The sequence below is a fragment of the Sorex araneus genome, chromosome 4 (assembly GCF_027595985.1).
Source record: "Sorex araneus isolate mSorAra2 chromosome 4, mSorAra2.pri, whole genome shotgun sequence".
Lineage (NCBI taxonomy): Eukaryota > Metazoa > Chordata > Mammalia > Eulipotyphla > Soricidae > Sorex > Sorex araneus.
The window spans coordinates 184003096-184026184 of NC_073305.1; the positions used below are offsets into that span (position 1 = coordinate 184003096).

At 56.4% G+C, this 23089-nt stretch overlaps 1 protein-coding gene across 1 annotated transcript in view; it reads left to right on the forward strand.

Annotated features, from left to right (window-relative positions):
- ARID1B (AT-rich interaction domain 1B) overlaps positions 1 to 23089 on the forward strand; it is a 289999-nt gene that overhangs the window by 229541 nt on the left and 37369 nt on the right. Inside the window, exons 6-7 of the mRNA XM_055137243.1 lie at positions 11801 to 11890; positions 20574 to 20753. Of these exons, the coding sequence (XP_054993218.1) occupies positions 11801 to 11890; positions 20574 to 20753 (270 nt within the window). The remainder of the gene's footprint in view (positions 1 to 11800; positions 11891 to 20573; positions 20754 to 23089) is intronic.

Here is a 23089-nt window from a genome sequence, read left to right on the forward strand (position 1 = left end):
TCTGGCCAGGAATAGGGTCGTGGCCCAGGGGACAATGGCCTGGCTTCCCCTTCTCCCAGCCGGACAGGCGCGTCACACAGGAGCTGGAGGGTCTGTCCTTGCTGACCAGCTGTGTGGCCTGGGCCCAGCTCTCTGTGCCCCGAGTGTCCACGTTGGTGACGCTCCTGGGGCCCTTGTCTGCACGACACATATCCACACACAGAGCGGCGCCAGCCAGCTCTCATGGTGCCCCCACACTGGGCAGTGGCCAGGCCCTGCGGTCATGACCCCACTGGCCACAGCTGGCCGGGCTTCCCAGGAAGGAGACGGGACAGAGGGGGCTGGAGCTTGGCCAGCTAGATTTGGTCTCACGTGCCAGGCCCAGGAACCCTTTGGCTCTGCTCTGGGGAAAGGCGTGGCATAAGGAGTGCATGCCGTAGCCATCACCCCACCGGGCCTTCCTAAGGTGGACTCGCACCTCTGTGCTCTCCTAAGGCATGAAATAAGGAATGCATGCCATGGCCATCACACCGGGCCTCCCTTAGGTGGACTCGAAACTCTGTGCTCTCCTAAGGAGAGGACCCAAACCATTTTCCCCGGAGTGATGTGTTTATTTCCTTGGCCTCCGGCCGCCCCGCCGCCAGGGTTGCCATGATGTATTGATTGATTATAGCCGCTCTGTCGCTCGCTAATCAGCTTTATCACTGACTCTCAGTTCACACCCTCGCGCCTGGCCCGTCTCCGCCACGTCAGGGCGATGCAGCTTGTCATTGACTAATGAAGAGCAGGATTGGGCTCGGCACGAGACAAACGGAATGCCGGCGCCAATCCTGAAAGGCATTAATCTTTAATCATCCACATCTGCATGTTCATAAGTGCCGTCACCGGCGGCCGCCCGTGGTGACAGTCCCCCTTCCCGACAGAAATTGACATTGGAGTTGGTACTCGCGGGCTGCCCCGGGTGCCAGGAGAGTGACCTTGCGCGAGACGCCAGAGGTGTTCCTGCTGTCGGCGGCCCCTCTGCTGCCGGGGAAACCAAGGACAGCAGTGAGCGATCGGGCGCCCTCCCTCCCTCCTCCTGACCGTGTGTCCGTGCTCTCCTCCGGTCCAGCCTGCAGCCAGCCCTGAGTGTCCAGGGGGCTAGCGCAGGTGCCCGCTGGGAGACGGGGCACGGGCGGCGGGGCTCACTCACCACCCAGCCGCGTGCTCGCAGCTCCTCCCGCCCACACGGCGGCTGCGTGGACCGTCCTTATGGGGGATGCTCAGACCAGAGGTGGGTGCGCAGTGAGCCCAGAGAGGATGTCTGTCTGTCTGCCTCTCGAGAGTGTGGGGGGGGGAAGGGGGCAAGTCAGATGCCAAGGCAGACACTCCCCTGCCCTGTCCCTCTTGGGAAGACACACCGCTGGGACTGCTCCTTTGTCCCGAGACCTCCCACCCCACCCGCAGGATCACCGCGGAGCCTAGGAAGAAGGCGGGCTCGGAGCGCCTGATGTCTCTAAGAAACCATTAGTAACCCATCCTGGGGGCTGGAGTGATAGCACAGCGGGTAGAGCCTTTGCCTTGCATGCGGCCCACCCGGGTTTGATCCCCAGCATCCCATATGGTCCCCTGAGCACGGCCAGGAGTAATTCCTGAGTGCAGAGCCAGGAGGAACCCCTGTGCATCGCCAGGTGTGACCCAAAAAAAAAAAAAAGCAAAAAACAAATAAATAACCCATCCTGCCTTCGCAGAAAAGGGCTGACAAGAACGTGGTGGGTGTGGAGAGGATTCCTGATTGGCGATCAGGAGTGGGGCTGGGCGGGGCGGGGCGGGGCGAGGGTCACACCCTGTGTTGTTAAGAGCATTCCTGGGGTGCTGGGAGCCCCACTCCGGGGATTCCCGAACACTGAGCACGCACTCCAGCCCTGGGGAGGGCCTGGCACCAGAGAATCGAGAGTGACGAGATGAAAGTTTGGCGGTGAGCAAGGACTATTCCAAGTGTGTGCCTGCAGGAGGCACGTGCCCCTAGATATGGCCTCCCTCCCTCCCTCCCTCCCTCCCTCCCTGCCTCTGGGCCGGCTCCCCTACCCTCTGGAGCTTCGCCCAGCTGCCACCCCGCCCCTGGGTGAAATAGCCACATTCTGGTGCCACACCTCAGAGGCCCATGACTGGGAAGATTTTTGAGCAAATGCAGCACTTTAGTTTTCATTGTCTCTTAAAGTGCCTTTTAGGGGCCCGTGGTGGGTGTACAGCAGGGGCGGGGCTTGCCTGGCCGCAGCCTAGCCAGGCTCAATCCCCAACGCCCTGAACAGTCCCCAGGCCTGCTGAGCACAGAGCAAGACGTGAGCCCCGAGCACCAGCCAGCTGTGGCTCAAAAACTATGGGCTGGGGAGACGGTAGAACAGACAGGACCCTTGTCTTGCACCAGCCAACCCGGGTTTGACCCCCGGCATCCCACATGGCTCTCCCAAGTACCACCCGATGGAATTCCTGAGTGCAGAGCCAGCAGTAGCCCCAGAGCAATCACCAGGTAGGAACCAGAACTTAGACACATCTGGGCCAGAGCAGTAGTCCGGCGGGTTCGATCCGTGCCACCCCATCTGTCCCCCCTAACCTGCAGTCACTGTCACTGTCATCCCGTTGCTCATCGATTTGCTGGAGCGGGCACCAGTAACGTCTCCGTTGTAAGACTTATCGTTGCTGTTTTTGGCATATTGAATTATACCACAGGGAGCTTGCCAGGCTCTGCCATGCGGGCGGGAGACTCTCAGTAGCTTGCCAGGCTCTCTGAGAGGGACAAAGGAATCGAACCCAGGTCAGCCGCCTGCAAGGCAAATGCCCTACCCACTGTGCTATCGCTCCAGCCCACATTTCACCTTATTTTAGGGAAATACAGATTGCTGTGGCCCCAGAGCTCCGTAGGTCTGTAACCTGCCAGTAATAATAACAATAATAATAACAATAAAATAGCAAAATAGGTTTTATGCCAACCCAGAGTCTAGGCACCTTAAAGTCTTTCTCCTTATCTTTAAAGAGAATCGTCCCTAATGTCAATCACCGACTAACCCCTCATTCCACGGCTGCGCCCTATGTGTGGGCCTCACTTCAAGCGTCTGTGTCGTCTGCCCGTCCTGACGTGAGCCCGCCCCCCCCCCTTTCCTGCTCACCTGTGGGCTGGAAACGTGCCCTCATCCTGCGTGTGGCTCTCTGAGGCCTGCTCCCAGGGCGAGGCCCCATGGGAACAGTGGCCACCCTGTCTGCGGCCCTTCTCCCATCTCCCCTCTGTCCCGCCAGAACTGCTGGCTCTTAGCAGGGCCTTGGGGGGGGAGCCTCCCCCCACCCACCAGCCCGTGGGAGCCTGCGTGCCACAGCGCGCTCGCCCGGGGCCGGGAACTGGGCCGTGAATGTGCATCTTCTGTCTCCCACGGCCCCGGTTCCTCGGAAGGTCGTTGAGCTGCCTGGGACCTGAGCCACAGCACGACACAGGGGGCACTGGCCTCCCCTGTGGCCAATCTGGGTTCGATCCCTGGCACCCCCTGGAGGCTGTGCCGTGGGCCTGCTCTGGGGCACCCCACCCGAGCCTGAGGGCTCGGCCCAGCCGGTGCTGCTGGGTGCTCCTGCCATCTACCCTCCGGACCGGCGCTCCCCGCCACTTGGCCCTCCCCGCTGTGACACGCCCACTCGTGACCCCCTTGGGACATCCTGGGAGCCCGCAGGCATTTGCAGAAAGGAGGGGCCCGTGGCACGTGCACCCCCGCTGGGCTCTGCTCCCTCTCTCAGCGCCGCCACTGGTGGTCGCGGACTTGAGTGCTTCAGTGTTTGCCGCAGACATGGGCCCCGCTACTGCCATGCCCCCGCCGTCCGTCCTGTTCCGGGAGCACCGGTCCTTGGCACACGCTCCGGGCCTGCAGGTCAAAGAACTCGCTTCCCTGAGTGCAGCGCAGAGTTTTCCTCGGACCGTCAGAGTTAGGGAGCGAAGAGCTAGCAACCCAGAAGGCCTGGGGGTGTGAGCCGAGTCCCTGTCAGAGGCCGCGGGGCTGCTCTCCACGCGGCGTGAGAGGCTGTGTCTGCCCGTGGGTGGTTCCTGGTGCGGCGGGACGGGCCAGAAATCCTTCTCGGTTGTGCGGTTGCTCTCTGGTGCCAGTAAATTCCACTCCGTGTTTATGGGTCTTGCTTTTCGTTTCTTGTTTCTTTGGGGGCCACATTTGGCTGTGCTCAGGGCTTCCTCCTGGCTCGGTGCTCAGGGATCAAACCAAGCAGCCGGCCCACTGTCCTATCTCTCCAGCCCAACGCTGTATTTTTTTTTTTTTTTAATTTTATTGAATCACCATGTGGAGGGTTACATAGTTCTCAGGATTATGTCGGTTATACAGTTCTCAAACACCCTTCACTTCACCAGTGCCCATCTTCCATCACCAACCCCCCCAGTATACCTGCCGCCCCCTCCCACCTCCCCAGTCCCAACCCTTGCACATGATATGTTTCACTTCGTTTACGCCTTATTTCGATTACATTCCATGTTTCAACACACCAACGCTGTATTTTTAAGTCCTCATTGACGTTAGAACATCACCAAGAATTCTTGAATGGCTAGAATAGGTCAGTTACTAATTGCCAAAAAAGAACTGAAAAAAAAATTGATTTTTGTGGCAGCGTTTTGGAAAAAAGATACTATTACAGTAGAGCTGTTAGCAAAGTGACAGAGGATTCCTAGTCTCCAGATTGAACAGTCACGGCTGGTCATTTGCTGGACACATTCACAGGCCCAGTGTCCTAGTAAAGAGCCTAGACGGGAGGGGGGCCCTGCGGACCCCAGCCCGGGTCCTCACCGAGCAGCTCGGGGTTCCCTGCACCCAGGATTCCTGATTGAGAGGAAGATGGGCACCAGACTCGCGCTTTCCTAGGGTCTAACACTTTTTTATGCTAATCATGCAAAAGCCAGTTGTGAATTGCTAACAGAGAAAAATCATGAAGTACTCAGTGTTGTTTTGCTTCAATTTTTTTTATATTCGAGTAAATCAGGGTCCCGTCTCTCTTAGAACAAGCAAAGATGTATTATGCAGGCCACGCATGGCCCCTTTGGCCCAAAGGCAGCTGATGTAGCAAACTGGGAGGGAAGGAAATAGATTATTGGTAGTAAAAATTCAGGTGAGTGTCTGCCCTTTAAACTTCAGATTTCCCCTGTTAGGCTACGGCAATATTCCAGCCTGGAATCCGTCCTGGGTGAGATTTTACCTGCAGCACTGAGAAAAGGGGGAAAAGCTTCATTCTCTGACCACTAACTTTAAAATGCGAGTTTCTGGGTGTTCCGTTGCCTACCAGTATCTCATAGAGATGGCCCAGTGTGATTGACAAAGGAACAAATATTCCTGCCAGAGGCTGTTGTAATTCAGGGCTGATTTTTGTTCATAGAAAGTCCATGCGGGTTTCTGTAGTGATTTAGAAAGGAACTAATCCAGGGAAATTCCAGCCCCAGTTAAGAATCGGCGTGGGGATTCTTCTCACCCCGTGTTGATTGTCCCCAGTTCAATGGTGCTAGGACGTCACCCACACAGTTGGGTCAGATCCCAAGTTCTGTTCTGTTGGTTTTGACCTGGCCTCCAAAAGTTGGGAAAATAAAACACTCACTGATTTTAAAAAATTGCAAATGCACTTACTCTTTCAGTCTTGGAGCTCTGCTTAGACAAAAGAGCTGAGGGCTACGGAACACCCAACACAAGGTCTGCTGTGAAGAAGATACGAGCCAGTTTTGTTACTGGTGATTATTTACATAAGCCCTTTTTTTTTAATTAAATATATTTGCCTGATGTTTGGAGCTTTTGGGGGAGGCCCAGGAACCCCACTGCTGCCTCTCAGCCTACCAGAGTGCAGGTCATAGGTTTATGTCAGGTCCTCCTGATGCCAGACTGTTCCAGCAGTGTCTGGATCCAGTGTGGTACCAGGGGTCAAACTCCTGGGCCAGGGTCCTGGTGAATGTGTTACCGTAATTACTGGACTATTTCCTAGACCCTCTGCCAGGTTTTGGTCATTGTGGCATCTACGTCCCATTTGACTTTTTTGAGTAAATGTCCCTCTCAATTCATTTTAGAATAGGGATCAGGAAACTACCACCTGTGGGCCAAATCCAGCTCCCCACCTGTCTGTGTAAATAAAGTTTTACTTATGCTATTTTGTTTATGTGTGGTCTAGGACAGCTTTTGCACTACAACAGCTGAGTTGAATAGTTGTGACAGCGAACATATGGCCTACAAAACCTAAAATATTTACTGTCTGCCAATTTACAGAAAAAGTTTGCATGTTCCCGGTCTAAAATCATATGATAGTGTCACATGATTACTGATAACTTAGAAAGATCTGTTAATCTGGACTTGGTTTCTGGAGTAATCAGTCACACATTTATTTATTCAACAAATATTGCTAACTCTATGTCTGGTTTGGCAGATCGAGCAGGAAACGAAACAGAATTCTCTCTCCTTGTGGAACGTACATTCTCTTGAGATGAGTTAACCCATAAAAACAGAGAAGTGAAAAAGAACTGTTCACACTTGTTTTGCATGAAGAAATAAGAAACTTGGCTCTTCTTGGTAGAATGGGTTAGAAGCCCATTGTTCTTTGGCTCTTGAGGAACAAAAGTTCCAAGAAGCCTAAACTCTTTGTTGCAGCTGGTATCTGTTGGGGAAGGGCTCCTGAGGGGACAGAGATCCAAAGCTCTGGCACCTGAGATTCGGATTCCTCTGTCCGGTCCAGCGGCCAGTTGCTAGGAGATGTTGCAGTCTTACTCCAGAAGCTTCTTCAGATGCTCTTTGCGCCTGGAACCGACTGTAGGATGAGCACCGTGCATCGTGTAGGACAGGGATCTCATTCCATTCGAAGAGGTCAATGGCCTGTGACCCGGGGCCACAGGGACGCTCCCTGTCACGTGACCCAAGGTGGCAGAGTTGCTCGCAGAGATGCTCCCTGTCACGTGACCCAAGGTGGCAGAGTTGCTCGCAGAGATGCTCCCTGTCACGTGACCCAAGGTGGCAGAGTTGCTCGCAGAGATGCTCCCTGTCACGTGACCCAAGGTGGCAGAGTTGCTCGCAGAGATGCTCCCTGTCACGTGACCCAAGGTGGCAGAGTTGCTCGCAGAGATGCTCCCTGTCACATGACCCAAGGTGGCAGAGTTGCTCGCAGAGATGCTCCCTGTCACGTGACCCAAGGTGGCAGGGTTGCTTGTGGCTGTGCTCCACAAAAGTCCTGTAGTGTCCGTGTTAGGTAACTCCCCCACGGGCTCCAGGGGAGCCTCTAGTCAGAAAGTCTGATGAGCTCTCCCTGAAGGGCTGGGCTGGGCTGCATTTGCCCTGCACCTTCTCTCAGGAACCTCAAGCCAGCCTTGTGTGTAGGATTCGGGGTCTGACCCCCCGTCCCTCTCAGCACCGGCGGCCAACCACCTCGCTCTATAAATTATACAAAACTATAATTTGTGTCTGTCTACCCACTGACTTGGATATATGCTGATTTCTCAGATGATTTGGGTACTGGCTAATTTACACAATGGCCCACTTTTTCCCCAGTTCTGTTCTGTCTTAAATAACCATGTTTTATGCCTGAAAAATCTCTAGTTTGATGGTTTTTTGATCCAGTTCCTAAGTGGTTTTTTGTTAGAAAATTTTTTTTCTCACCCTATCCTAGCATAGCCTATAGAAATATTAGCAAATAAAAACTTAACAGTACATTAAGAAAATAATGTACCATGACTGAGAGAGATTTATTACAAGAATGCAAGGTTGGTTCAATATTAACTCCATTAATGTTATCTACCATATACCAAATTTAAGGAAAACTATCTCCCTCAGTAATTTTCAATATCTAGTTATGATTTAAACTAAACAAGGAAGTAGATTTGAGTGGTTCTTTCTTATTGTGGTAAAGGCAGTCTCTTAGAAGGTAGAAAATCATTAGAGTTTGTTTGCGTTTTAAAAATTACATGCAAACAGAACAAGGATGACTTCTACCTCTACCTCTTTTCAACAGTGCTTAAGAGATATTAGCCAGGATAGTTAGACAACTCCAAGGAAAATGAATAAACAAAGAAGAAATAAAGCTGACTCTAATTGATATAAATTGTAACCTGAAAAACCCCAGAAAATCAGTGATAAATGAACTCAAATGATAAAGGAATTCTTGGCAACAGCCAGATATGAATTTAACGCACCCAAAACTAACCCAATAACTGAGACCAGAAGCATGTTTGTCTGCTTTGCCACTGGAGGCCCTAGTTTGACCCCTTGCATCCCAAAGTATCCTGAGCACTGTGGGCTCTCTCTCTCTCTCTCTCTTACACACACACACACACACACACACACAGAACAATAGCCTTACTGTATATAAACATGTTTTGCTTATAAACAGTCATGATGGAGAAAAATCCCATTTATGATAGTAACAAAGATTAAATGCATAGAAATAAATTTTACATAAAACGTGCACAACTTTCATGTATATACAGGCAAATAAAATCTGAACCAAAGGTGCTAGAGCACTTGTTACCTAGTGTAGCAGGGAGGGCGTCTGCCTTACACTCCCTGAGCCAGGTTCGATCCCCAACACCGCATCGGGTCCCACGTGCCCCTTCAGGAGTGATACCTGACCTCAGAGTCTGGCGCCAACCCTGAGCACTGCCAGGTGTGGGCCGAAAAACTCAGAACACAACCTGAACAAATGGAGAATAGAATAGAAGTCATTGATTCTTCTTGTAGCATTGCAATCCTAGTAAAAAACATTAAATGTGAGCTATTCTAAAGCAATAACTTGATACCAAAATTTACTTAGGGGAAACGGAGACATGCTAGGAAAGGGCTTGTGGGGAAGGAGACGGGACAGCAGGACTGGACAGCCCTGCATGCTCTGAGCACTGTAGCAGCCGTCAGTAAGTACAGCGAGTCACAGTGGGCACGAAAGCTCAGAGCCGTCCCAAATGCAAAGGAAACTTGGTAAGTGGCAAGAGTGGCCCTGGGACCCGGATGCGGGTTTAGGGTTTAGGGTGCGTGGTCTGGGGGGAGGGGGGACGCTAGGCAGATGCTTGCACAATGGTCAGGAGAGAGCCCTGAGTGTGTGTCGTCACGCACAGCCGCTTCCTACAGCTGCGACCTCTTCCCACGGCACGCCTCCGCTTAGGAAGTTCAGGACTTCTCTGAGAGCTGCTTTACCAGGTTGAAGACTGTCCTGATCGTGCAGGCAGGAGGGGAGGCTCAGCAGTGCCGAGGCCACCTGGCCTAAGGGCTTGGCCTGGAGTGGGGGTCAGGGCCTTCAGGCTCCCCCCTGTGACACCCCTGCAAGGCCTGTGCCACCTTCTCTAGCCGCCCCAGGCCCCCACACTCTCCTTTCCGCTCGCTCTCAAGCTTAGGGCCTTTGTCAAGGCCGTCCTGCTTTGGAAAGCGTTTTCTTAATTCCCTTGGTTCAAGGGACCTGGATATTCTTTCGGGCCAGGGACACACATGAGTCATCTGGATTCATTTCCTAAACCCCTCGTCTGATGCGTCATTTGCTCTGACCATACTTCTCCCTGTCCTGGTGGGGAGGAGGTTCTGGCATATTGTAAAACCATTGATGGGAGCATGCAGAGAGTTCAAACCAGTTTGGGCAAGTCTCTCTCCGCCTTAGGAAGACTCTGGTTTGTGGCATTGCAGGAAGGACTAAGTGAGTCTCCTCACTGCTTTCAAGAGATTTCCTAGACTTGCACCCGGCAGCCCGTAGCGCACCTTGGACATGACGGTGCCGTAGGGATTCATGGGATGCTTCTCTTACTGCTTTTCTTCTCGCCACTGGAAACAATGTACATAAGAGCAGTGCCCGGGGCAGGCAGGCTGTAAGTCTGGGGTCCTGTATTCACAGAGAATTCCTGTTTGTTTGGGCTGTCAGCGCCCTATGAATCCAGACTGTTGTGCAGGAACAATCGTTGCAGTGTAAGCACGTGCTGCCTTGCCGCAGCTGAGTCCCGGTGGGTGACGTTTTAAAGTCTGCGTTGGCTGTGGAGCGCTGTAAATTTCTAACCAGACTCGGGATCGGGGTGGTTCAGAGGAAGCCCGTGACCCTGAGTGGACAAAAGGGCCTTTTGTGTCTCTGTCGCCAAGTGGGGGGCCAGTGTTTACCCCTGCAACACATTGGGTCAAGCATGCGTGTATGTGTGGAAACACAGGCGTGTGTGTGGAAGCACATGTGTGGAAGCACACATATGTCTGCTCCTGCTGGTCGAGTCCAGTGCTCCCGACTGTCCCCCCCCACCCCGACCTGTTCTGACCCCGGTGGGAGTAAACATTTCACTCACAACATTTGCATGTCTGAAAATAAGCCAAAAAATTTAAAAAAAAGAAGAAGAAGAGGGAGGAAGAATTTATCTGTGTGGGCGTGGGGTGGTTTTGTACACCTGCAGCAGTGCTCCAGGCGATCTCGGGCTCAGTGCTCCGGAATCCAGGTGTGGTGCTGGGGATTGAACCCAGGCTGACTGCGTGCAGGGCTGGAGTCTCACCGCGGTCCTGTCCACCCACGCTCTCGGGGACGTGGAAGAACCATCCCTGCCTCGAGTCCGGGCACAGCAGGTGCCCGGCTCTGGCCACCGGGAGAGTTCTCACTCGTGTGATCTGGCGCCCGCACGGCCGTGTGCCCGGCTCACGCACCTGTGTGTGTTCCTTCTTCACAACGTGCTTCAGCCCAGGGGAGGTTTGGACGACGGCGCTGCGCGTTCCTCGTGCCGGGACATCCTTGAGGACTGTTCCATCTCTGCTGCCTTGTTTTAAAATTTATCTTTTTAACCCTAGAGGATATTGAATTCCAGAAACGCATGCAAACCTGTGAGGGGGGGAAGTGGGCGGGGTCGCCAAGAACCCTGGGAAACTCCACGGGCCTGTCTCCCGCCTTCACGGGACGCCTGTCTCTGCTTATAATTAAATAAGTGTCTTTTCCTTTCATGCTTATTCTCAGCTTAAGGGCCATGCCATAACAGAGATTTATTAAATATTTGTTATGCTAATACGGGGATTAAAGGACTAAAAGACATGATTCCCATCCCGGGGAGCTTACATTGTAGTTTGAAAAGACAAACTGAGCAAACACTGAATAAATGGAAATCAAATAGATGCTAAATAGATGCGCTTGCTGCAGTAGCAAGGAAGACGCGGGGCTGCTGAGTATTTCCTTACGGAGTGACGCCGAGGCTGTGTGCGTCTCCCGGCGGAGGCTTGTGGGTGCGGGCCAACTCTCCGCTGATGAAGATGTGTCCGAGGTCCCCCTGGGCCGAGCAGACATGGCTGATGAGAGTTGCTGCCGCCCCGAGAGGCGGTGGGCGTGCGTGGGTCCCGTTCCTTAGTCCTGGTAGAGGCGCCGGAGGAGCGTGTGCCAGGAGATGCCAGCCTCCCGCTGACTCGCCCCTGAGTTTGCGGTCTCATTCACAGAGCAGTTGAACTTTGCAGCAGGTCATTTGCTGATGAATAAGCTTATGTGTATCTCTGTTCTGCTAAAAAAAAAAAAAAACGGTAAAATACCACACTTGGTTGTGTGTTGGGGAGGGGGTGTGGGCGGCACCTTCTAAGTGGACTCAGTTCCCCGGGTCCACTCCTGGCCACAGCCCTGCAACTCGGCACTGCCCGGACAGGGGCAGGGAACCTCCCCCACCCCACCCCCACAGGCCGGGCCTGCATGGCACCTTTTGCACTATACCCCCTGCCAAAATGCTCCACTCTCGGCTCTGTCCTTGCTCTGGGGATTGTGTCTTTTGTGTCATAAAGATGCATGTGTCTGTCGTGGTTGGGCACAGTTAATTGCAGCAGTAACGCATGTGGGTCCCTCCCGCTTCTGTGTCTTGCAGGCAGCCAGCTGCCTCCTCAGGCTCCCGGGAGCCAGTCAGAGCCCAGCTCCCATCCTGCCCTGAGCCAGTCACCAATGCCACAGGAAAGAGGTGAGTCTGCATTGACCTTTGTGCTCTCGGGGCGCCTACCCCTGCGTCTCCTAAAAGCGTCTTTTAAAGGGCCTCAGATGTCTCCTCGTCAGACGGGGAAATGTAAAAAAAAAAAAAGTGTAACAGTAACTGTGACAAGGGGGTGCTTTCTTGCAGATTGGATGAAAAGTCTGACCCAAATGCACTCCAAGACCTGGTCTAGGCCCACCTGTGCAGAGGGAGCCCCCCAAGGCGTGCCCTGGGTCCAACTGCTAAAATGACCGCTCGTGGTTCTGTTTGGATAGGGACCCTAACGAAGAAAGGGCCAGTTGTCTGTGTAACCGTCTGATCTGTTCGTTGTCGCATGTCTGACGAGAGTCTCGGGCCTTCTGTCAGGAGACCCGGGAGCTCCCGGCTAGAGAAAGGCTCTGGAGTCACTTCAGGGTTGCAGCTGAGGAGAGTCCCGCCAGCCACTGAGGTCCTGTGGGACGTCCTGAGCCAGCGGGCAGGCGCGTGGGTGTCCGAGGGGCCCGGCCAGGCTCTGATCCTGGTGTTGCCGCCGTTGGTGCCCGGACCCCCGGGAGCCCATGCCGGCTCCGCGCAGAATCCCCTCCGGTGCCGGGTGCCGAGGCCTGACCCCGCTGGAGTGACTCCTTGATTAGTTCTCCGTGAGGCGGCAGTCGGCTTCTAATTAATCATAAGATTTGAGCTATTTCCTTTCTTTTTTCTTTTTCTATTGAACCCCCAGGAGAGAGCCCATTCTAAAGCTGTTCGTGGGTGGGTTTCCCAGCACCTGTCCCGAGTACGTTTCCCAGCACTGGTGTCCCGTTTCCCTCCCACGACGCCCCCACCAGCCTGCCTCTGTGGTAGGCACTTTGCTCAGACCAGGAGCGCTGGTTGGGGGTTGGAACCCACCGCAAGTGTGTGGGGTGGAGGGTAGGTGAGACAGAGAAGGGACCGGTACGATAATAATAGTTGGAAATGCTCACACTGGTCAAGAACGGAGTGTTGGAAGTAGGTAAAGGGATACACGTGATAACCTTTCGGTATCTGTATTGCAAACGAGAGAGAGAGAGACAGAGAGAGAGAGAGTGCTATATTCTTAAAACCTCTGCTCAGGAGGCACCAGGATCTACAGTACTGTTAGTCTGTTACACTTTTCATGGACACATTGTGTCAAGGCTTCGTCCCAGGGCCTCACCCCCCACCCCCACTCCCTTCATGTCAGTTCAGCCCCCGGGACAGGAGATGGGAGTTCTTTTACATGCACCTGACCGGGAAAGCAGTGCCCGTGAAGCGCTGGACAATGCGTGTTGATGCCTTGTGGGGTGGTGGGAGGTGCGGGGCCAAGAGTATGCCCCCCGCTGCGACTTCCTGGCCACGAAGGAGGCAGAAGGAGGCAGAATCGCTCTTGGTGCCCTTTCTCGCACTATCTTTTAACAGTGGAACAGTTTCTGGTTCATGACCTGGGGGGTAACCGAGAGTCACCCAGATTGCGTGCTGACCCCTCGCCCCAGCCCCCAGCTCTCCCACACAGTGCTCCCCACTCGGAGGCACACGTGCCAGGAACCACGGGCTGCTGGCGTGGCCGCGACTGGGTGGCACGTGCGTGCCATTCCCCAGCACCCCTGCAGGCCCACCCCAGGTCTCCCGGCCCCCTGTGCATCGCCAGTTCCAGCTGGACCTTCCCCTGATGGTCACCTGGAAAATACTGACTCGGGCAGTCCGCCAGCCTGACCAACGCCACCTCCTGGCCAGGACATATACTGTGCCGTGGGGCAGGGGAAGTGCGGGGAGAGGGTGGACCCCCTGCAGGGCCCCCTGGGCGAGGGCACCCTCCCCACTCCTACTGAGCCCGCTCAGTGTTTTCCAGGGCGAAGGGACACGGGGTGGCTGGGGTCACTCATGGGCCTGACCTTTAGGGCCTTGAGGAATGAAACGGGAGAGCCCGCCAGAGCCCCCCGAAGCTGCTTATAAAGCAGCCCCCCAGTTGTGACCGTAGGAAGGTCAAGCCTGGGCGGGGTACTGATGCGGAGCTTGGCCACTTGGCCTGGCCACAGAGGTCACGGCAGAGGGAGGCCTTCCCCGGGGCCCGCAGACTGCCGGCCTCGCTCCCCATCTCCCTCCAGCCCCAGGGCCCACAGAGACCCAACCACCGCCACTTCCACCAAAGGCAAGTCAACGCTTTATGGCTCAGAGGTCAGAGTTCACCGAGGACGGTTCCCTGAGAAGGAGAACGGTGCGTTGACAGTGACCGAGAGGCAGCTGCGTCGCTCAGACGTCCGAGGGCGGACTTGTGTTTGATAGGCGTGGCTGTTTCTCACGGACTGGGTGGAAGGGTCAGAGCCTGTGGCTTGGGACTGATTGCTCTCATGGAAATCACAGCAGTCGTTTCTTTGCTTTGATAATATAGTGAAATCGTGTGTCCTGGTTTCCTAAACATTATTCGCTACGCCATCATCTCCACTACTTTCTAACACCCCCCATGCATGAGGAGGGGAGCCCAGCCCTGCTCCCTCGAGAAAGTCTAACACCGAACGCGTCCTGGAATGTCTCGTGTCCTCTAGAGCACCGAGGGTCTGCGAGGCAGGTGCTTTCCCGCCATTTCTTTCCCCCCGCCTCACCCCTGGGCATTCCTCTGCCCCGGCCAGCAGCGCGTTTGCCTGGCAGGTGATTCGGGACCCGCACCACCCGAGGAGAGAGAGAAGGTGTCTTCATTGCTTCCCTCCCAGCTTCTCCATCTCTCGCACATGCTGCCCGGCCCACAACCCACAGCCGTGCCCACACTGAGTGTTCCCTCTGCTCCACCCTCCACAGCGGCCACGGCCGGGCGAGGGGGAGCAGTGTCCGGCCTCGTGGCCACCAGACTCGGGTTTCTGTCAGTGCTCACCCATCTTGCGTTTCTTTGGCAGAAATGGGTCATGAGTGGGAACATTTTTAAAAGCTCTGCTCTAGAATATATTTGCAGAAGGGGGCTGGAGGAGTGTTTCAGCCCAGATCATTTCTCTGTGCGCGTTAGGTCACGGCAGGCAGAATGACTCTTGAGCCACTGCCCTCAAGAAGAGCCAGTAGCGCAGGTTAATGCAGCCCAAGGCGCTGAGCCACAGTTAAGATAATCCTAGAATTCTGAAACAAATCTCACAGGAACCGTAGCTAACAAGTGTCAGTTTGTCCTCATTTCTTCATCTATGTAGATCTTAAGTTTGAGATGAGCCAGAGGAAGTAGCATCTGCTAATGTGCGGCCCGGTTCCCAGAGGCTTAGAGGGAGCGTGGAGTAGTCGTTGGCGTAGATAAGCAAGCGTCGTTATTATTAACATGAAAATGATTGCATTTTTAACCCCTGCGAAGTGTTAAGCTTAATGAAACTAGCAAATGCCCTCCTAGTTTATTGGGTTAGCAATTAGGTGAAAATGTTTCAAGGCGGCTTATTTATTTGGACAGATGTAGAGAGGTCAGAATTAATATATATATAATTTTTTTTAGAAACCTTTTAATTGAATTCCCTTTTAATTTTCACAGTGGTGCCTAGTTAAATATTCATGCTAATGCTGGTGGTTTTCTGAAGGTCTGAACTAGCGTTTCCAAATCAACGGCGGCTCCTTAACCCTTCCTGCGCCTTGCACCAGCCGAGACTTCCTTTGCCTGCCCCCGTAGTCTCGAATGGCTGGCCGGTGGTAATGAGGATTTCCTTAGTCCTAGGGCCGGGTGGAAGCAAAGCCCTGAGCACTTTCCCTTTCAGACACGGGGCCAGCAGAACTGCCACGTGCCATTAGCTGTGGCTGTCATCTGGCCCCTGGCTGCACAGGACAGACAGAGGGACAGAGCCCGGGGCACTGCCCTCAAAACCCCAGCGTCTCTGTCCCCCTCATTCTCGCCCGAGGCACGGCCTTTCCCTCTTGCTGCTGCTCGGGTGTCTGGTGTCTGGGCCGCCCCTGAGAGTGGCCCCCCTGCGCCTTGGGCCAGAGCCGCAGAAGCTGGCGGCAGGACCAGGAGAGAAGGACCCACGTCTGCCGTTTCGGGGGTCTCCAGCCTGCTCTCCAGCCCCCCGGGGGCTTGCTGGCGGCTGCAGGGTGGAGGAGACCCCTTCCGCGGACACTCCTCTCCCGAGAGCCTCGCCCGCAGCTGCTCCCCCGCCACCGGTGGTGCATGTGCCAGGCTGGCCGCGTGCCGCCCAGGGCCCGGCACTCACGGCCTCGCGTGCGCCCCACGGAAAGGGAAGCAGCGTGTCTGCACGCCCGGACCCCCGCTCTCTAGTGCGTGTTGTCTTCGTCGTTTAAGTAGAGTGACTTCCGGAGTCTTCCTTTTGTGCTCTCCTGCCGTCAGCCCCGAGCATTCAGTGCCCTGCTGGCGCATCACCCCCACTCACTGAAGTACCGAGGAGGCCCCCACATGGCCTGGCCCACCGCCCTTCTCAGGAAAAACACTCTGCAACCCCCAATTGCCTCCCCGGCACCCGCCTTCTCGGCGGTTCCAGGGGCCAAGGGCGGGGGGCATTGTCGTCCTCTCCGGGGAACCTGGGCGGGGAGGCTTTCACAGCTCGTGGCTGTGACCCTGGTCAGGCCTTGTGGCTCCGGAGCATCTCGGGGACTGTTCGTGCAGCCCTGAGGCACCTGCGTCTGCCTCAGCGGCCCTGGCTTTGTGCCGGCGGTGACCAAGGCTGCAGTGTGTCCCTGCGGTGGCCGGGAAGGAAGAGCAGCAGGGCAGGCCGTTGGTTCCCGTGACATCGGGGAAGCTGGCGGAGACCCCGCAGGTGTGCCAGGGGCATCCACCCCAAGGACGCAGAAACCCCCCTCAGCGAGGACCTCCGCGCTCCAACGCAGTGCTCACTGCAGCACTATGGACAGTAGCCCAAGCCTGGAAACGGCCCAGGAGCAGACGGCGGGTCCAGAGACGGTGTAGTCCCCACTCGGCGAGCGCCACTCGCTGCGGCGGCCCATTCTGTGTGAGGCTGGTCAGGGCAGAGGGACAGACGCAGAGTGACCGCTGTGCTACGGGTCGGGAAGCAACCACTGAGGCAGCGAAACCTGAGAACTGCTCTCCAGAGCGCAGCCTGGCAGGGCTAGGGGGGAGGGGGATGCTGCAGGAGACAGGCCCTGGGGCAGTGTGGTGCCGAAACATTGTTGCCACAAACTCCACCAGTAGCCGGAAGTGCCACGGTGTGGCGGGGAGGGCGCTGCAGTACACACAGCCCACCCAGGCTCCATCCCCGCACCACTCGCTCCCACCCTCCCCCGGCCCCAGAACAACAAAACAAATCCTCCCGGTAGTAAATTGCAGCACTTCAAAGAATCTCAAGAAGAGACTGGAGGTGTGTGCTGCGGGCTGCCCGCAGAGGCGAGGCCAGGTGTGCTGGCCGGTGCTGCCCACCGTGCGCTGGCCTGGCCTGGCCTCCCGCTGACTCGACCTTCCTCCTTCCCCTGCACTCAGCCATCACTTCTCCATCCCCAAATAATTGCCCGCCTGTCCCCAAAAGTCAGCCTTCAGAAATACTGTGAGGCCAGGAGCCGGCCCGTCCCCTTTCTGAAGTGGGTTTTGGAAAAGTGAGAATGGCTGGACCCCCTCCCACACACACACACACACACACACACACATGGTTTTGGCCCACCTCTTTAGAGCCTGTGTGCTCAGTGGTTTGGGCCCCGAGGATGGCGCCATAAAGGCCCAGTGTCCCTGGCTGGGGCCACATGGCCCACTCAGTTCAGCTGACCCGCTTTCCCGACACTGGCCGGCTCCCGGGAAGGCCACGGATGCCGTGGACGGGAGCAGGAGGCAGGTGTGTGGGGATGGGGTGTGGCACCACCGTGCGAGCGAGGCCAGCCGTGTCTTGGGCCGGCCCTCTGAGCGTCTAGCATTGGCTTCCAGCCCCTCCCCCCATGACATGTTTCTTTGTTTGTTTGCAAAATACTCAAGTGCATTCCGCATAACCCAGGTGGAACTGTGGTTAGCATGAATGTGGAGATATGAACACACACACACACACACACACCCCTACGCTGATCTTGACAGAAAACATCTCCCCGAACTGTGGCTCATGGTAAAAAGAAAAGGTTTGCAAGTGGCCTCAGCCATGGGCCTCTGTGTGCGGTGTTTGACGTTTGAATGCGTTAGTTGACAAACGGTAAGTACGTGCTCAATAAGTGGAGCGGTTCCTCAAACCGTGAGTAGCATGCGGTCGCCCAGGAGTACGTGTCAAGGAAAGGGAGTATGAGGGCCGGACCTGGTGTCCGCAGGCGGGCCAGTGTCCATGTGTGCTGGGAGCCGAGCGGTCACTGGGTGACCATGGAGCCACGGGGAGCCAGAGAAGGTCAGGCACATTTTGAAGAGATGAGAATGTTTGACTAATATGTTGAAACTTCACTGCAGTAAATAGCCAGGCGACGCCTCTTTGATCGGAGAGGAGGGGAGAGGAGAGGAGAAGAGAGGAGGGCCAGAGAGACAGCACAGCTGGGAAACTCTGGCCTTGCATGCAGCCGCCCCGGCATGAACCTCAGCACTTCCAGGGGTGACCCAGGAGCACAGAGGCAGGAGTAAGCCCTGAGCACCAGCAGCGTGGACCTAAACACAAAGGATAGAATTGTTAGACTTTTGGGCTGGAGCAATAGCACAGCAGGTAGGGCATTTGCCTTGCACGCGGTGGTCAAGGTTCGATTCCCAGCATCCCATATGGTCCCCTGAGCACCATCAGGAGTGATCCCTGAGTGCAGAGGCAGGAGTAACCCCTGTGCATCGCCGGGTGTGACTCAAAAAAACAAAAAAAAAGAATTGTTAGAATTCAATTGAACAGTCGCAACGGAAAGATGTGCCGCGTTGACTGTTACCCGCGGTCTCGCTGCCCTCAGCCCGGGCATGTGCTGGTCAAAGTAAAATTGTAAATTAAAAGACTCAGATCACTCTCTTGAGCTAATAAAGAAGAAAGCAGCCATCGTTTTCCAAAAGAGACCAGCCCGCACCGTCTATATGAAATGGAAACAAGAGGAGTTCTTTTTTTTTTTTTTGGTTTTTTTTTCTTTTTTATTAAATAGGACTTTGTAGGGAACTCTTGAGAATTTCTCAGTAAACCTTAGATAAATATTTCATGTAACATCTTAAGATGCAATCATTTATAGTAATTTTAGTGCTCTGATTTCTGTTTGTTTTCAGATTTGAAAAAGCAAACATTTTCTCTGATGATTTCTATCTGGGAGCTGCCAATTGAGGCCAATTTCATGAGGCTTCTCTTTAACAAATAAATGGAGGCGGGTAATTAGGAGCAGCCCTGCTTCCTTTCCTCCCCCGGCTCTCTCCCGGCTCCCGCAGGGCTGAGGGGCCTGGCCGGGGTCGTGCCCGTGACCCGGACCCCGTCTTGCTCTCAGCTGACTCCCACCCCGCCTGCCTTCTCCACCCTTCTAGAGCCTTCCCCCGACATGGCAGCACCCACCCCTCCCGTCCAAACTCCAGGTTCCGGGAACCCGCGGGCCTTCAGAGGGTTCCGGCTCTCCCTGGGGTGCACTGCGGGCTGTATGTCTGTGTTTGGGGGCTCCCAGCCCCGGTGTATGACTGGGCATCAGGCAGACGATCACATTCACTTGCACGGCTATTGGGGCGCCGGGTAGTGGACCTCTGGCCTGAACCCACCCACGGGCCCAAGATGCGGTTCCTCATCCCTTGGGAAGAAAGGCCAGCAAGCCACCCCCCTCCCCCTTGATCACGCTCAGCGCCACAGGACGCATGAGAAGTTTCATGCCTCCCAAAAGCGGCGTTTGAGGTGGGCAGGTGGGAGGAGCTTCTGCCAGACCCCGAGGAGGCCCCGTGGCACAGGTGCCCTCACGGCTCTGGCAGGGAGATGACGTGTGCCCCCATCCAGGGTCGTGCTTAGAGGTTAGGACGAGTGCCAAGAGGACGGTGAGCCTGTCCCCCTGCGACCTGACACTTTCGGGCAGACGCCTGGACGAGACCCTGGAATGAGCCCATTGGTGCCTTGTAGAAGCTTCTGGAAGGGTGTGGAAGGTGGTGTAAAGGAGAGGAAGTGCCCAGGGAAAACCTGGGGTGCCGTGGGCAAGGCAGTGGTGTCTCCGGAAGGCTTGTGACCACACGGGGCCTGCTCTGCCCTCGGGCCCACAGAGGCGCCGTCTCTTCACCGTGGGCGCTCGGGGAAGAGGGCAGCTCAGGAGGACTCAGCCCAGACCCTCGGGACGGGCCGCTGCTGCGAGAGGCAGGGGTGGGGAGAGAGGACGAGGGGGGCCGGGCGGGGAGGACACACAGACATCCCGGTCCCTGCCGCCAGCGTGCAGCTGTGCTGACGAGAGCCCGGGAGGCACAGCACGGCCGGGGGCAGGATCCCGGGGTGCGTGGTGGGCCTGGGCCTTCGGGTCTGGGGGTGCCTCCCGCCCTCCGCCCTCCTTTTCTCCTTTCCTGCTTCCGGCCGGCTCTCCGGCACCGCCCCATGCACGCCAGGGGCAAGGATCCGGAGATTTCTTTTTGTTTTTTGTTTTTATTTTGGGTCACACCCGGCGGTGCTCAGGGGTTACTCCTGGCTCTGCACTCAGGGATCACTCCTGGCGGTGCTCAGGGAACCACATGGAATGCTGGGAATCGAACCCGGGTCGGCAGATGCCCTCCGCGCTGTGCTGTCGCTCCGGTCCCCCGGAGATGTCTCCGTAGGGGCCCTGACCCCCTCCGCCTGCCCGTGGCCCGCACTGACCCGCTGCCCTTGTCTCCTCGCAGGGTTCATGGCGGGCTCCCAGAGGAACGCTCCGATGGCTCAGTACGGACCCCAGCAGGGCGGGCCGTCCATGGCGTCCCACCCGTCTCCCGGCGGCCAGCTGCACCCCGGGATCAGCGGCTTCCCGCAGAGCAACTCCAGCGGCACTTACGGTCCCCAGATGGGCCAGTACGGACCCCAAGGTAGGAGCGCAGGCCACCCCACTCGGCCTGCTTGGTGTCATTTGGGTTTTTTGTTTGGGGGCCACACCCCGTGGTGCTCGAGGGACCCTCTGGGGTGCTGGGGACCAACCCAGGGTGCGCCTAGTGCAGGGCAAGCGCCAGGCTGCATTTGGGCCGCACCTCCAGGGAGGCTGGCTGTGCGGAGGGCAGGCGGGGCCCTTGGGTGGGCACGTGGTCTGGGGCCAGGAGGTGGCTTTGTGCGTCCCTTCTCAGGGGGACCCCACGGGCCCGGGGCCGCGTCACCCCTCTCATGCGCAGGAGGCCGCACCTCTCCAGGAGAAGGGGGCCGGGCCGCGCGCCCCCTCCCCGCCAGCGCACGCACTACCACGTTCTGGGAGCCGCGAGGGTGCCTGTGGCCGGTGTGTCAGACCCTCTGGCCAGGGGCCTTTCTCACCTGCCACCAGGCCTGGCTCCCACGTCACGCTTGGCCATCAGGCGTCTGAATGAATGTGGCGGCTGCTCCGAGTCTGTCTGAGCCGACAGGGTGAGCCCGGCCTGGAGGGCCTTCGCGTGTGTTCCGCAAACGCCTCCTAGAGGCCTCGCTGTAAGGACGCTGGACGCTGAGCTATGAGGGCACTGGACGCTGTCTGAGCTGTCAGGACACGGGACGCTGAGCTGCCAGGACGCAGGACGTTGTCTGACCTAGGAGGGCACTGGACACTGAGCCGTGAGCGTCATGGCCTTGTTGCTCGTGGCCTTTGCAGGTGCCCGAAGGGACTCTGACCCATCAGTGCTGCCCCGCCCACACCGCCCCGTGACCTCTTGTCACAGACCATCCGACTGTGACAGAGGGGCCCCATACATGCGTGCGCATAAACACATGCATGCTTATGCACACTCACGAACTCACATGCACACACATACACGCACGTGTCTACACGCTCACGCATGCGCATACACATGCTCATGCGCTTGTTTTGCACACAGTTATGAACTCACGTACTCGTACATGAATACACACATTCACACATGTGCATATGCAAAGCTCTCATGCATGCACACACGCACACATCCACCTGCTTACACACATGCACACACATTCACACGCACACACACACACACACACACACGCCCGTACTCGCCACCTGGCACTGTCGGGGCGGGCACAGGGGAGCTGTAGCGGGGCGCCCGTCCCCTCGGCACTCACGCTCCCCAGTCACTCATCAAGACCTGACAGGGCAGAACACGCGTGACTTGGGTTTGGGGGCACCACCGGCCGCCTCAGAGACCAGGGGAGGGTCCTGTGAACCCAAGAGGAAACTGGAAACTGTGCATTCAGCCTCGAAGGACCCGAGTCACCGACTCTACGAAGAGTGTAAATGTGCAGACGCCATTTCATTGAAATAGGGTTTTTCCTGCTTTCCAGCACGCAGCTGACTCGCCCCCTTTCACAGGGTGTGCGCGTGGCGAGGCGGGGCCGCGGGGTGGGGAAGAAAGCAGACATCACTGAAGGAGCCGTGGGCCTCAGCCTCCTGACAGAGACTTTAGGTTCTGCCTCAGCCGGTGACACGAGCTGGGCCCAACCCTCAGGGCCACCTGCCGCTGTCGGTGTGTGTGGTTGTGTCTCCCTGTGAGCTGTGGCTCGGCGGGCCTGGCCTTGAGTGGTTTCGGCCTCCAGAGTGAGGTGAGCGTCATCCAGAATCCTCCGTCTCCCCTCAGTCATGAAGGAGCTTTTCTCCCCGCGCTCAGTTGAGGCGAACTGAGTGGCAGCAGCCGTGAACACGGTCCCCGGGGTGACTCAAGGGAGCACGTGAAGCCGTGTCAGTGTCGGGGCTCACTCGAGGGGTCCCGGCTTGCGTGGCGGCGTGGCCCGGGGCCTCCGTGTCTGCGCGCCCGCCACGCGCTCTGCACATTGCTCTTTCTGCCGCTTCCCTCGAAGCAGGCTGCCTTCACGGTGACCTTCGCCTGATTCTAAAGTCAGACTCACAGTCCGGGGCAGAAGGACTCGTGCCACGGCCCACACTGGTCCGTTGTTAGAAGCACACTAAGGGCCGGGCCGGAGCGACAGGCAGCGGGGCAGGCACGTGCCTTGCACGGCCAACCTGAGTTGGATCCCCAGTACCCCAGGTGGTCTCTTGAGTACCACCAGGAGTGATTCCTGAGCACAGAGCAAGGAGTAACACCCGAGCATCGCCAGCTGTGGCCCAAAATGCTAAAAAAAAATACAGCTAAGTTCCTGTCTTGCTAACATCAGGGGAAAAAGGACCGAAATACAGTGAGGCCGTCTGTTTGTGCCCCATCTGAACCATCAGGGTATAAGATTTAGCGGAATTTTGCTTTTAAAAACTGCTGTTTTT